We start from the raw sequence: 17,387 nt of genomic DNA on the forward strand, positions 1-17,387 counted from the left end.
AGTTTTATATTGACTGTAAAAGGTAGATGCCCATTGTGACAATGTTTAAAGTCTTTGATGAGTAAACAATGATAAGCAGCATTTTATTGAAAATGACATAATAGCAGCACTTTAAATTTTTAAAAAATTTAATGAAAATATCTTAATGAAAAATACCTTGGCAAAAATCAGACTCCGGGATCATGTGACACCCAAAATATACATTTACAAAGCAAATGAGTAACAAATGGCACAACTTCATTCTCCTAATTGATATAAGAAATAGCCCAAGTCAAGAGTGACTTTTTTGTATATTACATGGGAAGACCCCCTCTTTAGGGAAAAGATGTCTAAAGAAGGAGTCTTCCCATGTAATATACAAAAAAGTCACTTTTTTCTATTTATCACCAGCTACCTGATGAATATATCATGATGAATATATCATTTATATATATAAAATATGAACATAAATTCATGATTATATGAAGATGATAGCATGGTGGGAAGATCCTACCCTTGACCACCTCAATCCATCGATTATTTCAAGTGTGGAAAAATCACATCAGGGAAAGAACAGAAAACCTGACATCAAATTTGAGTTAAGAAAGTGGCTATTTAGGGGCACCTGGGTGGCTCAGTCATTAAGCAGCTGCCTTTGGCTCAGGTCATGATCCCAGGGTCCTGGGATTGAGCCCCGAATCAGGCTCCCTGCTCAGCGGGAAGCCTGCTTCTCCCTCTCCCACTCCCCCTGCTTGTATTGCTTCTCTCACTGTGTCTCTCTCTGTCAAATAAATAAATAAAAATCTTAAAAAAAAAGAAAGAAAGAAAAGTGGCTATTTAAATTCTAGAATATGAATCTGATTTCCTTCTGCAACAATCAAATATGACATACATTGAATTATTTTTAGTAATCAATTTTACCAATTAGGAAAGCCACACGAGTTAAAGTGTCTTCACACAAAAGCACTTTGTCCTGAGAGTTAGTACGTTAAATTTTAAATTCTGCACAAAGTTAGTCTCTGGCATATTTAGATACCTATCTACATTCTTTACTTTTACTAAAAAATACTTAGAACATATTTCTCAAGGGTTCATATCAATTGGATCAAATTATTGTCATTGAGGACATTTTGTTCTACTGTATAGAACAGAAAATAAAATTTAAATGGGCAGTATAAATTGCCAATAGTTAACATTAAATTAACAAGCTATACCCCTGATGGAAAAAAAAAAAAATATATATATATATATATATATATATATATATATATATATATATATCTTCCCTGAATCAGGAACGTCACTGAATCAGGGATTTTTAGGGAGAATATATCTAAGAAAAGATTTATACCAACTTTTTTTAATACAAAAAGACATAGTTTTCCCAACAAAATTCATGACGCCAATTCCAAGGCTCCATTCCTCCATCAGAACTTAGTAAGCCTAGTTCTTCTGGTGTTGTCTCAAAGTCAGCAATAAAGGGACTGGGGTCTAATTTTATTTCATTTTCTGTAGAAACTGGTGTAAGCCACACTGATTTCCTAAAACAAACAAACAAAAAACAAAAAACAGGAGCAGATATTGTTGGCATACTTGGCACCTGGTCTCCCTGAGTCTATACTTGAGTCCAAGTGACTAAGTTATTTTTACCCCTGTGGCCATTTTCAGTATAGTGATTTAAGGATGTGGCACAGTGCCCAGATCCTCTGGAGAACAGATGATTTGAAATTCTTGTTTTAGTCAAGAACCAAAGGGCCAGGAAAATGGATTCAGGCAAGTGGATCCTAAGAATAGTAAGTAAAAGCTGTCAGAGCTTAATCTGACCCAGTGTAGTGGTGGCACAGGGTGTGTGTGTGTATGTGTGTGTGTGTAGCAGTAAAAACGTATGCTGTAACACCAGTAAGCTAACTGTATATCCTTTTTGGCCTAGTTTCACTTTTTCCTAAGGAAGATGAGCTGCAAACAACACAAAAATCACTATTGAAGCAGAAATGCTGGTGTTATCATTACTGATCAGCTAGCCTATGGAGAACCAATAGCTCCAGAGCATTATTTCAGAACATTTCATATTACTGTAAGCACTGGCTGATATATAGGAATGAAAAAGTGTGTGTGCATGTGTATTTCTCTACAGAATCAAATGTTAGTGTCAGCTACTTCCCAGAGTGTCACTAAGTTCCTCAGCCTTTCAGCTGGTGGCTCAGTCTTTTCAGCGTCCGACTATTGATTTTATCTCGGGTCTTGATCTCAGGGTTGTGAGTTCAAGCCCTGCACTGGGCTCCACATTGGGTATGGAGTCTACTTAAAAAGATTCTCCCCTGCAAAAGATACTGCACATTTGCTCTGAGTTCTACCTTATTTTTTATGTCAACTATTTTCACATATTAAACAAGGATAAAATTTTTTCCAAGATTTGTAACTGATAACACTCAATGTAAATACTACAGTGACAAGATTTGTAACTTGTGACGTTCAATGTAAATATTAAAGTGTTTCATTATACACCATTTTACTTGGTCTCAAAGTTCATGTGGGGTCCCTTTGGGATTCAATGTCTCAGTTCCACAGACCTGCAAGCACAATGCATTTAATGATTAGGTTGATAAACCTTTCCTTTCATGTATTCCATGAGTTAGTATTAAAATGAAGAACTTATGTTCCCTTCTATTAACATGGAATTAAACCATGAGATATATTAAAGTATTAGGAAGGAGGAGACACCGAAATATAGTATCAGGCTTGATTCTTCCGTTTATTAAGGCGACTGAGTAATGAGTCTTCTTTGCGGTTCAGTTATTACAAAATAACCTCATTATACTAGAATGTATATAAAAAAATAAAAGTATTAAGTATTTTTAGAGAGGCTACTTTCACATTTGGACATATGGTTATGGGTGAATCAAGTCTAAAGTTCATGCTTCTGCAGAAGTATCTTAAGTAAATGGGAAGCAGATACATCTCAAAGGAGGCTGGTCTATTGGACTCACCTAGAGGCAGAACACTCCAAAGGGATCTTCTGAGGGTCACAATGTAGATTCCGAGGGTTAAAGTATATCTCAGTTTGGAAAAGGAGAGTATCCTCTGAAACAACCTAGGAGAGCACAAAGGTTAAATAGAAGGTACTTCTAGTAACAGGGGAGGCATACACACGTCTTGAGTAGGAGGTAGAAAACATTTACGATCTCAAAGTTGGCTACGGTCACCATGGTCTGACAACCCACTGGGACAAAAGAGGAGTATTATCTGTAAGAGCGTATTTAAAGTGCCTGGGGGAAAAAAATCTTAATAGTACATGGAAGCAAACCTAAACTGCCAATGAAAGCCATCTTTATGACTCATTAATGGAAAGATTTCCAACAGTTCTCTCAAAAAGGAGGATTTGGAGGTCGAATAACAGAGTGGTTTAAAGTATAAGCTTTGAAGGGTAATCATCCTGGTTTGGTGTCTATACTACCATTAACCAGCTTTACACCCTGGACACATTGTAAAAGTGTCTTCTAGAGCTTCCTTCCATTCTCTCATTTCTAATAGAGCCAACACCTTATTTGTAGGTGACTATTACAGTTAGTCACTGGACAAAATATCTTTGTAGTATGAATATAACCTGTTCGAGTATGAGAATCTGTGAAAAGATAATATTCCAGGATAATAATACAGTTGAAGATTTATGCCTAGAAGAATACGTGAGAGACTTTATCCCAGTGAAAATCTACTTGCTGTATAGACACATCCTCAAAGCACAGGCAACTCAAATGATCCAATGAATAGGATATACCTTTCCAGGAACTGTGACCTTTCCCATTAGGAGCATCAAAAGGAATTTAAAATTGTCTGCTAAGCTTTAGTAAAATACAAGCATAGCCTAGGAACAACTTAAAATTGGTTTCCTAACCAGTCTGGAATTGCGTGTTCTCAGGTCCTATGCACACAGACGTCCCAAGGTCCAGTGAATGATAAGTAAGGAACTGTGTTTTTGTCACCCATAAATTATGATAACTAGAAGCAAAATTTGCTCTTAAAACAAAACAAGAAAGACAATAATTTTAGTGCCAGGTATAAAGATCTAAAAAACTATTTAGAAGTTATTTTTATAAATAATCACGAGTCTCACCTTTATCCTGATCCCACAGTCATATACAGGGTATATAAAATCATATGCATATGTTTGTATCCGAGTCACAGGGCAACCTGATCCCAGATATAATTCATCAGCAAATATATACAGATTGCTGCTGTACCCACACGGGCTAACCGAGATCATCAACCAGTCCATAGAACAACTTACTTTCACTGCGGAAAGAATCATAAGAGAAAATATCAGATACATATTTATCTCAGGGAAGAATTCAAAGAATATTCAGCTACGCCGTCTGTGATTAACTAAAAGGTATTTCTTTCTCTGACATAATCAAGGCTTAAAGAACAACATATAAAAGTTTCACATCACCATTAGTTTCCAAAATATCTGCATCATTATATCCTCAACTAACTAGACTTCAGTTATTTCACAGGGAAGAAAATCGACACATAAGAATAAGAAAATGACAATCTTCTAGCCCCCTGCCTCCTCTTAAAAAAAATTAGATTCCAAAGAGGATGGTCTACCTAGGGCTAAACATAGGGACAGAAGTAAAATGCAATGCATTCGAATAGAAGGGACATATTCCCAGGAATGCTTTTTGGAGAGGAAGAAGAAAAAGAAAAAGAGTGGGAGAGTACGATCCATATCTGGAGCAACCAGAACCAGAGACAATCAGAGCCATAGAGAAAAGGCTCTGAAGAGAGAAAGTCCACTGAAGAGAGAAAATCAGTCCTTTAAGAATAATCCCTATTTCTAATGGATTCATGTATCCTGTGGAAGTAAAATTGTGCTGGATTCTGACCAAGTATGCCAGATGGACATTAACCACAGTTTCTAACATGACACTGAGTAAGCCATTCATGTGTCAGAGGGACTAATTGTCTAATATCTCCGTTCCTGTAGGATTGGTGCTCACTTACATGTCCATTACGAATTAATAATAAAAAGCCAGAATTCACAAAGAAAAGAGTAGCTAGAGGTTCAAACCTTGACTAGGAAAGCTCCTAAAAGAGTAATAGAGACCTTGGAACACATCCAGGATATTCTTAAACGCTTTTAGAATCTAAATCTTCCCGGCATGAAAAAACATTCCTATGTCACAAGCAAGAGATTCCAACATTATTTAAGCCTGTAAGTTCTTGGTCTTTACAGATAAATCATCAAGAAAGTAAGAAAATTCAAGGAGATGTTTTGAGGGAAAAAGTAGCATTGGAGAAGGCAGGTGATCTACATCAGTTATAGTAAGCTCCAAATGGCTCCATGTGTTTGAAATATTATCCTAGCATCACCTAGATAAGATTATCAGGAAGATCCTTCCCAAAGGAAGAAAAGAGTTCCAACAGTTGATTAAAGATGGATTTGAAAGGTAAGTAGACATGGACATACAGGAAGGCTGGGCCTCCGGCTTCATTTTTTTTTTCATACTATATTAGGGTCATTTCAGTCTGACATCATGAGGTCATGTCTCAAGTGACTGAGAAATTATTTGAGGGAAAGCCTGGGGAGCATGGATAGCTGCTACACAAATTGGGTGAAACAGAATCTTCCTTGAACCCCAGGATCATGGATCACAGCCAGGTACCAATGCCCTCCTATCCTGACCCCAGATGGCCCTGATGCCCTGCTTCCCCCAACCCCAGATAGTCCCAATGCCTTGAGTCCCCCACTACAGATGGTCCCAGTGCTCTGCTCCCCCCGTTCCACTGCAGATGGCCTCAGTATATAGACTCCAGTCTTCTTGGCCCAAAAGTATTTCTCTTCTATCTAATTGTAAGATCTGATCTCTTTGAGAGAAAGGTCCCTGTGGGGAAAGTGATCATAACCCTTCCAAGGAAGTGCTCTCCAGAGCTGGCCATTTACCACAGATACTCTCGGCGCAGGGCCAAATCAAGGCAGCAAGGAGCGTCCAGACCCCTAAAGCCACAGAGAACTTCATCTGAGCAGACCCCCAGCCAGCACTTCTCAGGAAACAGGAAGAGGGGCCGGCCTTAAGTGAATATATATGGCATCCCACTCTCAGCTGCCTTCATTTTCCTACTGATCTGGAGAGCCCATGGGGCACTCTTACAGTGTCAACCACCTAAAATCTGCAATTCTCCAGACTCCCCAAACACTGAATCGCCAGGAAGCATATCAGGCAAAAAGTGCTGTTTGATGAGGGTGTCTGCCTGAGGCCTGTTGAGATGGCCTGGGATGCTGGCATGGCTCACAACACTTCCAATAAATGCTAAATTGTAGGAACCTGTTTCCGCTAGATGATTTTTTTTTTTTCAGGTGTCCTTCTAATAAGCAGAATAGCCTAAATCATATATATGTGAAATCAAAAGATGTTTCTTTCTTTTGTTCCCCGGGTTCGGCTGGAAGAAATCAGCAGCAGAGATACCCAAGTGACTTGCCCAGAAATAAACATCCCCAGGAGGAGACAAGGACCTAAAGAAAACTAGATTTCTTGGCATCAACTAAATCCACAAATCCATCTTTGTTGATTCTTCCATAAATTAAAGTTTTAGTTACTTTAGTGAGGCCAAACCTTAAAAGTATTTGCTTATAAGAGAACAAGGGAAGATTTCTCAGAAGAGAGAAATATATATATGTATAGATATAGATATAAAATAATATATTTTACATGCTTGTGTGTATGTATACATACAAGCGTGTAAAATATATTATTTTATATCTATATCTATAGATATAGATGTGTATGTATACATACACACATAAATATATATGCATATGTATATATAATTATTTGCATATGTATATAAATATATACACATTTGTATGTGTGTATGCACATGTATATGATTATTTATGTATATAATAGATATATTCATTCCAGTACTCAGTTGGAATAAAAGTTCCAGCTAAGCGTTTTTATTGTATTTTCTAAAAATGTCAGTTGTGACAAGAATGTGACTTTGTAATCTTAAGTGAACTTGGAGATCGAGGCTCACAATAAATAAAATTCTAAGCACCTGAAATGAAGGCCTATTATTGGTTTTTATGACAACTGAATTATATTCTCAATCTTCTATCAAACAAGTACATGCACAGGGCTTCTTTATGTGTCATGAAAAGGACTTTTGTTTCCAACGTCCCCTTCTTTCAGGGACATGGAAATCCCTCAAGCTGAGACCCACGCGGTGTTCTGTCTGTGTCTGGAAAGCGGGGAGAACCCAGACACCAACTACAAAGAGGAAGAGTGTGAAGAAAGACAGAGACTAGTCCACATGTTGTTTTTTGGTCTTTCATTTTCTTTTTTTTTTTTTTTTTACTTTCTCCTGATGTTAACATTTCTATGATCCAAAATTCATTAGCTTTACATTTATCTTTTAAATCATTCCAGGGCTGCCTGGGTGGCTCAGTTGGTTAAGTATCTGTCTTCTACTCAGGTCACGATCTCAGGGTCCTGGGATGGAGCCTTGGGCTCCCTGCTCAGCGTGGAGTCTGCTTCTCCCTCTGCCCTTCATCCTGCTTATGTTTTTTTTTCTCTCTCTCTCAAATAAATAAATGAAATCTTTTTAAAAAGTAATTTTAAATCATTCCAATGCAAGCATCTAGTATTGTTCCAGAAGGCATCAGAGTCCACTGGTGAAAAGCTTAACCTCTGGAATCATAGACCAGTTTCTCTACTCTCTGTTCATTCAAGTTTGGGAAAGTTAAACATTCACACTCTGTAAAAAGGAGGTAATAATACTATTTCCCTTGTATGTTTATTGTGAATATTAAAAGGGATAACAAATGTAAGCAGTCTAGCCAAAGTTAATAGTGTACAAGAAATACATATAAAAACAAAGTAGAGGCGCCTGGGTGGCTCAGTCTGTTGAGCATCCTAGTCTCAATTTTGGCTCAGGTCATGGGATTGAGCCTGGCTCAGTTCTTGAGAACTAAGATTCTTTCTCTCTCCCCCTTTCCCTCCCCCTCCAGCTCATGCTCTCTCTCTCTCTCTCTCTTTCAAAACACACACACACACACACAACTAACATAAATAGTGTAGAAAAGTACATATGTTCACCTCAAACTTCAGCACAGTGAGTTCAGGTTTTATACAGTTTCCCAAGGAAACGTTACAGGCCAGAAGAGAGTGGGATGATCTATTCAAAGTGCTGAAAGACAAAAACTGAAGGTTTGCTGCATTTGTTCCTCCCAAAGGACTTCTCAAATTATTATGCTGAATTATAATTTTTAAAGATGCTGGATTCAATACCATAGTGTTCCAATACTATATATTTCTGAATCTATCAAAATCCTGGAGGAGAACATAGACAGTAACCTCTTTGATATTTGCCACGGCAACTTTCAAGACATGTCTCCAAAGGCAAAGGAAACAAAAGCAAAAATGAACTTTTGGGACTTCATCAAGACCAAAAGCTTCTGCACAGCAAAGGAAGCAGTCAACAAAACCAAGAGGCAACCCACGGAATGGGAGAAGATATTCATAAATGACAGTACAGACAAAGGGCTGATATCCAAGATCTACAAAGAACTCCTCAAACTCAACACTCAAAAAACAGATAATCATATCAAAAAATGGGCAGAAGACATGAACAGACATGTCTCCAAAGAAGACATACAAATGGCTAACAGACACATGAATTTGTTCCATAAATAATATTTTTCTATATATTTATATTCATATATGGGACAACAGTTTTGGAATCTGCTACTGTAGCCAGTTACTAGGAATTGAGAAGATATCTGACACATTTTTTTTAGGAGTTTAAGATTGTTTATAAAATGTGAGAATTTTCCTTTGTTTACACTTAGAAAAACTTGCTCGAATATATCCTATTCCAACACCATTTTACTGATAGATATGTGATGAGTTCTAAGTTCTCTGTCTCTTTAGACTTTCTGTCTTTTGGATGCAGCTACCAACATTTTACATAAAAAGTAATCATTGAAACCTCAAATAAAAAGATTTTTAATTTCCTCTATATTAATTTATGTTCTTATTTATCATAGTTTCTTTTTCTTTGTAAAACCTGAGTTCCATTTAATTGATTTGTTTCTTTTTTTCTATGCAGTAACTTCTCTAGCAAGGTGGAAGTTCCTATATATTTCTTTGGAAGTTCTATTTTTATTTGTTTTAAAGTTTACAAGATTACCTCTGTGTCAGGGTCTCCAAAACCATCCCCTGTTTTGATGATTTGCTAGGACGACTTGGCATATAATCATATCATATCATAGCATAGTCATATCACACCATGACTTAGTACAGCAAAAGGATACAGAGCAAAGGAAAGGTGCATGATCCAGAGCCCAAATGAAACCAGGTGCAAGCTTCCAAGTGGAGGCACACAAGATGTGCTTAATTCCTCCTGCAGTGAGTTGTGGCAACATGCGAAATGTTGTCTACCAAGGAAGGTCATTACATATTCAGCATTCAGGGTGTTTATCAGGGACCAATCACATAACCGTCCTCTGCCTAGCACATACCAAAATTTAACATTCTGGAAGCAAAACAAGTGTTGAACACATAATTTGCACAAATAATTGAGGCACAAGGAGTCTCTGTCATCAGAGTGGCGGGAACTCACCCCAAATCCAAATTCCCCAATGCAAAATTCCCCTTGCAAGCTGGACTTTCTTAGTAGAGCCGTCTCAAGTCTGCTATATTTCAATCTACTCTGGGTACCTGTGAATTGTCAAAATGGGGAGTCCTGTGTTTTTCTACCATCTGGAGCTAATTTGTATCTGTCCTAGGCAGAATTCTCGTAGGCAGAATTCTAAAGATGCTTTCTGAAATTGATTCAATCAAACATTAATCTAGGTATTGCTGTAAGGGACTTTACAGATATAACTAAGATCAAGGACTTTAAAGTAGTGAGTTCAACCTGGATTTTTCTGAGTGACCCCATCTAACTATGTAAATCCTTAAAGCAGAGAACTTTCTCTGACTAGAAGCAAAAGAGAGGTCACCTCCGAAGGGGATGTCAGTAAGATCTGAAGACTGTGAAGAACTCAGCCTGCCATCATTGTCTTTGAAAGGGTCCACAAGAGAAGGAATATGGAAGGTCTCTAGTGACCTTCAGCTGACAGCCAGCAAAGGAAACAGACTTTAGTCCTATGACTACATGAAATCAAATGCTGCCAAAATCCTAGATTAGCCTGCAGACAAGGTCTCTCCAAGAGCCTCCAGAAGAAACAGCTCTGCAGACGACTTGATTTGAACTTGGTGAGACTCCAAGCAGAGAACCCAGATGAACCACGTAGTGCCTACACTTCAACCGTACAAAGTATTGGATAATAAATGGGTGCTACCCTTAGGTGCTAAATTCATGGTAATTAGTTACAATGACAGCAATAAACTAATACACAATCTGTATTCTCTTACTAGGAATAGACTACATTTTCCCAATGTTTTATGGTAATTTCAAATTTTATTTCTAGATTTTATATTCCAATATGAAATTTAGGCCAAAGAATAAATTTGGCTGATATATTGACCTTCTAACATTTACTTGCATTTACCCTTTTTGAGCCCATATTTTAATAATTTTTTAGAAGGGATCTGTATGTTATTTACTGTAACCCTTATTTTGTTTTCTTGTTGCTCATTCTCACATGTTTAGGGGGTGTCTAAGGTTAAAAATACTGTAAGATTATATATTTTTCTTAATCTTCTTTTTGCCCTTCATAGATGAACTCTAGTTAGCCTGAATATAGGAGGGAAATGTCTAAATAAAATTTTATCGGAATTTTAATACTATTATTCCATACAGCTCTAGCGCCCAAATTTGCAGAAAATTCTGATACAATTTAACATTTTATAATGTGTGGTTTGCTGCAAATTTGAGAACACTCGGTTTGTCTATAAATGCAAGAAAACAAGAAAGGATCAAAATTCCTAAGACATGAGCAAGCAAGCAAGAAGTTCGTGAAACATAGTGGGAATTAACAGGAATTAATTAATTAATTAATAGGGAATTAATTAACTAACCAGAGGTTGTATGGTATGGTACTTGCTGGAAGGCTGGTTTGTACAAACACATCCTGAATACCCTTGTTAATCACTATCTTGAGAATGTAGAGATCCCGTCTTCCCGCTATACTCAATCAAGCAGAATGTGCAGAAATTCATGTTTAGTATTCAAGGTCAGGGACTCCCCGCATGGCCAAGCCAGAACATTTCCCTTGTAAGGAAGTGTTCAGATGGCAGGATGTGACCTCCTTGGAAAGCTGGCCGTGCGAGGACGGGAAAGCCTACGAAGAGTTGCTAGGCTAAGTTGCTACACAGATCCCAGCAGCAGATCCTTTGTCCAGTCCACCGCTCCTGGAACCTTGAACGTAAGTTCACCCAATAAAGCTATGTCTTGGTCTCTGTTTTCAGATCTTTTTTCACCCTCACCTGATCGTCACCCACCTTTGGCTTAGAGTCTGCAGAGGGGGCGGAGGTTGGGGGGAGTACAGCACAGAGTCATGGCTTAACCCACTGAGCCACCCAGGCGTCCCTGATAGCAGGTTATTGATCAGCATTGTTAAGCTTAAAATTAAAATTGCCGGTTATTTTACCAGCAAAAGATGGGTTTACTCAGGAATAGCAGAACAAGAAAGAATACAGAACTATAGGCAAGTCTGGAGAACAAAGGAGAGGAACACTCTTTCATAGATGAGGAGGGGCAGTTGGGCAGGCTGCTATAAAACAAGACCTTTGGGGGCACCTGGGTGGCTCAGGGTGTTAAAGCCTCTGCCTTCGGCTCAGGTCATGGTCCCAGAGTCCTGGGATCTAGCCCCACATTGGGCTCTCTGCTCAGCAGGGAGGCTGCTTCCTCCTCTCTCTGCCTGCCTCTCTGCCTACTTGTGATCTGTCAAATAAATAAATTTAAAAAATAAATAAATAAAATAAAACAAGACCTTTGGACCAACCTGGGAGCTCCAAGTATAATGAGTTTTCATTGGCTGAGTTGTGACTGTCTCACTGGCAGGACTGTTGCTGGGGGAAGTGAAACATCTTTCTGACCCCTGCTGGGAACAGTAATGCCTACTAGCTAAAGTATCTAATTAAAGTTTGGATTTGCAATTGAGAAGGAGTGGTAGGGCCTGAGACCGCCCCCCCCCCCTTCTGAAGTTCCCAACTCCATTTTTGTGAGAGTTCCTTGCATGAATTTTCATACCAGGTTATTAAAAAACAAATCCCCAAAGTCAACAGCTATATTAATATGTTTTAAAAAATCACCCCCACTGCTCAAAATTATTACCCTCAAAATTCCCTGTTTCTCTTACAATAATTAAGATTATAAATCAACACAGAAAGCATGAGGAGCCCTCCTGACATGCCAGAAACCTTCCTTGCTTCAGATCTCAAACCAAGGTACCACAGGAAAAAGAAATCAAGGAGGTGAGCCTCTTCAAGTGTTTGTAAATCTCTTGCCTCTTCAGCTGTGGGTGGTGACCTAGCATCCTAGAAAGTACCCTCAGCACAGTTTTGGCTTTTCCTTCTTATAGCTGAAGTTTTTATAATTCTGTTCTTTAAATTATTTTTATTAACATATAATGTATTATTAGCCCCAGGGGTACATGTCTGTGCATCATCAGGCTTACACATTTCACAGCGCTCACCTTAGCACATACCCTCCCCAATGTCCATAACCCAGCCTCCCTAGCCCTATCCCCCACCCCCAGCAACCCTCAGTTTGTTTTGAGAGATTAAGAGTGTGTTATGGTTTGTCTCCCTCCTGATCCCATCTTGTAGTTTTTATAATTCTAAGTAAGAAAAAAAATCAGGAGGGAGAATGTGAGAAGTGACTCTAGACTATAGCCCCTCACAGCAGTCGTGTCTTCCCCAAATGCACGGATGTGTCTGAGACTGTGTCTCACCTAATATTTGATACATTTGATTGGACTGTTAAAGTAGGGCTTTGCGAGATGCTTTGAGGGATCCTCGTGGATGATACAGAAATATCCCTTATGATTTCATTGAAAATACTGCATTTTATATTTACTCTGGATTCTCATGTAAAGAAGCCAATGTCCCTGCCTCCCAGCCAATGATTCAGACCCACTAAACTGGGACAAGATGTACTTGGAACCAGCTCCAGGAGACTCTGACAAACTCACGGAATCGTGGTCTAAGTTTGGAAAAACACTGCTTTCTGATTTAATTTTCCTCTACCAAAAGGCGTCTTATTATGAAGGTACATTTTTGGGAGGGCTGAAAAAAGGTGCTCATAGAGCACTTTTGTCCAATTAAAACTAGTGCAAAATCTTGAGACAAAGGAATTGTGGATAGGGATAACAACCTGGTTCTGTTATTTTGGCAAAAACCAACTTTTTTTTTCCCATTTTATTTATTTTTTCAGCGTAACAGTATTCATTCTTTTTGCACAACACCCAGTGCTCCATGCAAAATGTTCCCTCCCCATTACCCACCACCTGTTCCCCCAACCTCCCACCCCTGACCCTTCAAAACCCTCAGGTTGTTTTTCAGAGTCCATAGTCTCTTATGGTTTGCCTCCCCTTCCAAATTTTTTTTTTTAATAAACATATAATGTATTTTTATCCCCAGGGGTACAGGTCTGTGAATCGCCAGGTTTACACACTTCACAGCACTCACGATAGCACTTACCCTCCCCAATGTCCATAGCCCCCTCCCCCTCTCCCAATCCCACCTCCCCCCAGCAACCCCCAGTTTGTTTTGTGAGATTAAGAGTCATTTATGTTTTGTCTCCCTCCCAATCCCATCTTATTTCATTTATTTTTCTCCTATCCTCCTACCCCCCCATGTTGCTTCTCCATGTCCTCATATCAGGGAGATCATACGATAGTTGTCTTTCTCCGATTGACTTATTTCACTAAGCATGATACGCTCTAGTTCCATCCATGTCGTCCCAAATGGCAAGATTTCATTTCTTTTGATGGCTGCATAGTATTCCATTGTGTATATATACCACATCTTCTTGATCCATTCATCTGTTGATGGACATCTAGGTTCTTTCCATAGTCTGGCTATTGTAGACATTGCTGCTATAAACATTCGGTTACACGTGCCCCTTCGGATCACTACGTCTGTATCTTTAGGGTAAATACCCAGTAGTGCAATTGCTGGGTCATAGGGTAGTTCTATTTTCAACCTTTTGAGGAACCTCCATGCTGTTTTCCAGAGTGGTTGCACCAGCTTGCATTCCCACCAACAGTGGAGGAGGGTTCCCCTTTCTCCACATCCTCTCCAGCATCTGTCATTTCCTGACTTGTTAATTTTAGCCATTCTGACTGGTGTGAGGTGATATTTCATTGTGGTTTTGATTTGTATTTCCCTGATGCCGAGTGACGTGGAGCACTTTTTCATGTGTCTGTTGGCCATCTGGATGTCTTCTTTGCAGAAATGTCTGTTCATGTCCTCTGCCCATTTTCAACAACAAGACTGAAGAAAGAGAAATTAAGGAGTCAATCCCATTTACAATTGCACCCAAAACTATAAGATACCTAGGAATAAACCTAACCAAAGAGACTAAGAATCTATACACAGAAAATTATAAAGTACTCATGAAAGAAATTGAGGAAGACACAAAAAAATGAAAAAATGTTCCATGCTCCTGGATTGGAAGAATAAATATTGTGAAAATGTCTATGCTACCTAAAGCAATCTACACATTTAATGCAATCCCTATCAAAATACCATCCATTTTTTTCAAAGAAATGGAACAAATAATCCTCAAATTTATATGGAACCAGAAAAGACCTCGAATAGCCAAAGGAATATTGAAAAAGAAAGCCAAAGTTGGTGGCATCACAATTCTGGACTTCAAGCTCTATTACAAAGCTGTCATCATCAAGACAGCATGGTACTGGCACAAAAACAGACACATAGATCAGTGGAACAGAATAGAGAGCCCAGAAATCGACCCTCAACTCTATGGTCAACTAATCTTCGACAAAGCAGGAAAGAATGTCCAATGGAAAAAAGACAGCCTCTTCAATAAATGGTGCTGGGAAAATTGGACAGCCACATGCAGAAAAATGAAATTGGACCACTTCCTTACACCACACACGAAAATAGACTCCAAATGGATGAAGGACCTCAATGTGAGAAAGGAATCCATCAAAATCCTTGAGGAGAATGCAGGCAGCAACCTCTTCGACCTCAGCCATGGCAAAAACCAACCTTTAAGAAGTTCCATCTCAAAAGTAAAAGCTTAATAAGTTAACCATTAGAAATTATATAGTGTATAAAATGGATTGCCTCAGCTTCTAAAGACAGGATAATTGTTGGTGAGCATTGTCAAATTTAGCTATAGGAATCTCCAGGATTATGAATTGATATAACAAAGGACAGGCAAAACAGTACACCTGTCATCTTCAGAAGCCTCAAGTCTAAGTCCGTTCTACAAAGTATTTTCACTGCATTTTAAGTGCTTTAAGATCAATAGGAATTTATTTTAGGTGTCTATTGCTTAAGTTATATTTGGACATGAGAGCCTTACAGCAGATTAAATATGCAATTCCTATTTGTGAATTATATTTCAATATAGTGGGAAAATCCTTCTCTTTTAAAACTTGGGGGGAAAAAGGGTCTAAGTTTTAACAATATCCCCAACTGACGGGCATGCATTTTGAAGTTTGAGAAGCAACGGCACAGTGAATGGGTAAGAGCATCGGTCTGGGGTTTGAATGCTGAATGTGCCCCTTACTAGTTCTGTAATCTTGGGCTGTTATTTAACTCCAAACTCTGAGTTCCTCATCTGTAAAATGGTAACAATAACGGCTCTGAGGGTGGTGTGAGGATTAGATAAGATTATGCTCCATATCTGGCACATTGTATGCACTCCAAAAATGGTGGCTAACGTGTACAACTCTTGTCACTGTCCTAGTTGGAAGCTTTTTTTCCCCACATGGACCACTGTGATAACTTCTTGCCTGCTTTTCCAGTCTTAGCCTATCCCCATTCATCCCATCACATACACCAGTGTCAGCTCTTTCCTCTAGCAAAGATCTGATTGTGGTACTGCTCTCCTCCAAAAGCTTCAGGCCATCTCATTGCATTTATAGGCCCCTCACTGCAGTCATAAGCCAAAATTCCTTGCATGAAATCCACAGCCTGCTACTCTATGAGCCCAGCCCAGAGAGAATGATACAGTGGATTGAAGGAACCCTTGAGTTGGGAGCTTCCAATTTTTGCCCTTGTTTTAACAAAAATGAGCTGTTTGACTTTGTGTACTCTCTTCAGGCTCCAATTTCCTAACACATACAATTAAATAATTTGGTTAATAGTTTTACCAACGTCTTTTACACCTAGCAATGAATGAGGCTGGAAATTAAACATATTCTATGGACACACCAGGAATAATTTAATAAAGTGACATAATACAAAGCCAACATACAAAATTCATTGACATTTCCATATACTAGCAAGTCATCTGGAAAGAAAATAATCTCATTTCCAATACCAATTAACAGAATAAAATAGAAATTCCTTGTCATATCCAAGGTTATGAAAACTTACCACTGTTTTCTTTGAAGGATTTTATAATTTTAGCTCCCACATTTAGGTTTTTGCTACATGTGGAGTTAAATTTTATGTATGATGTGTGAGCAGTAGGATTCCAGCTTCATTCTTATGCATATAGACATCCTGTTGCCCGGCACCATTTGCCAAGAGATTACTCTTTCTTCATTTAGTGATCTTGGCATCCTTGCTGCAAATCAGTTGATTACAGATGTAATGGATTTATTTTTGGACTCTCAATTCTATTCCATTCATCTATATATTTATCCCATGCCAGTAACATAGTTTTGATTACTATACCTTTGTAGTATGTTTTGAAATTGGGACGTGTATGTCATCTAAGTTTATTCTTTTTCAGGATCGTTTTAGCTATTTGGGATTTCCATATGAGTTTTAGGATCAGTTTTTCCACTTCTCTTTTTAAAAAATGCCACTGAGATCCTATTAAGTGTTGTATTCAATCTATAGATTGTTTGGGAGCAGGGGGAGTACTGTCTTTTCAATAATATAAATGTTCCAATTCATGAACACAGAACTTATTTGGTCTTTAGTTTCTTTCAGCAGTGCTTTGTAGTTTTGAGTTGGTTTCCTTATCTAGTCCTACACCAATATCACACTATCTTGATGATAATCAATTTATGGTTTGTCCTGATATTAGGTATAGTAAGTCCCACATATACTCTGAGAGTGCTTTGACTATATTTGGTCAATTGCCTGCCCATAATTTCTTGAAATTTGCACTACCTTATATTTTTCTGTATTTTATTTATGCTTTTTTTAAATTTTTTTTAATATTTTATTTATTTATTTGACAGACAGAGATCACAAGTAGGCAGAGAGGCAGGCAGAGAGGCAGGCAGAGAGAGAGAAGAGAAAGCAGGC

General features: G+C 38.3%; 1 protein-coding gene across 1 annotated transcript; it reads right to left on the reverse strand.

The window, feature by feature from the left end:
* Positions 1-1,339: 1,339 nt before the first annotated feature.
* On the reverse strand, positions 1,340-5,996 carry LOC123948554 (oocyte-secreted protein 2-like). Its single transcript, XM_046015769.1, has 4 exons — positions 5,921-5,996; positions 4,091-4,269; positions 2,967-3,070; positions 1,340-1,520 (listed from the first exon to the last, which is right to left on the reverse strand). Exons 1-4 carry the CDS (start codon positions 5,994-5,996, stop codon positions 1,340-1,342), a joined length of 540 nt encoding a protein of 179 aa, XP_045871725.1.
* Positions 5,997-17,387: the final 11,391 nt, after the last annotated feature.

The sequence above is a fragment of the Meles meles genome, chromosome 8 (assembly GCF_922984935.1).
Source record: "Meles meles chromosome 8, mMelMel3.1 paternal haplotype, whole genome shotgun sequence".
NCBI classification, from domain to species: Eukaryota; Metazoa; Chordata; class Mammalia; order Carnivora; family Mustelidae; genus Meles; species Meles meles.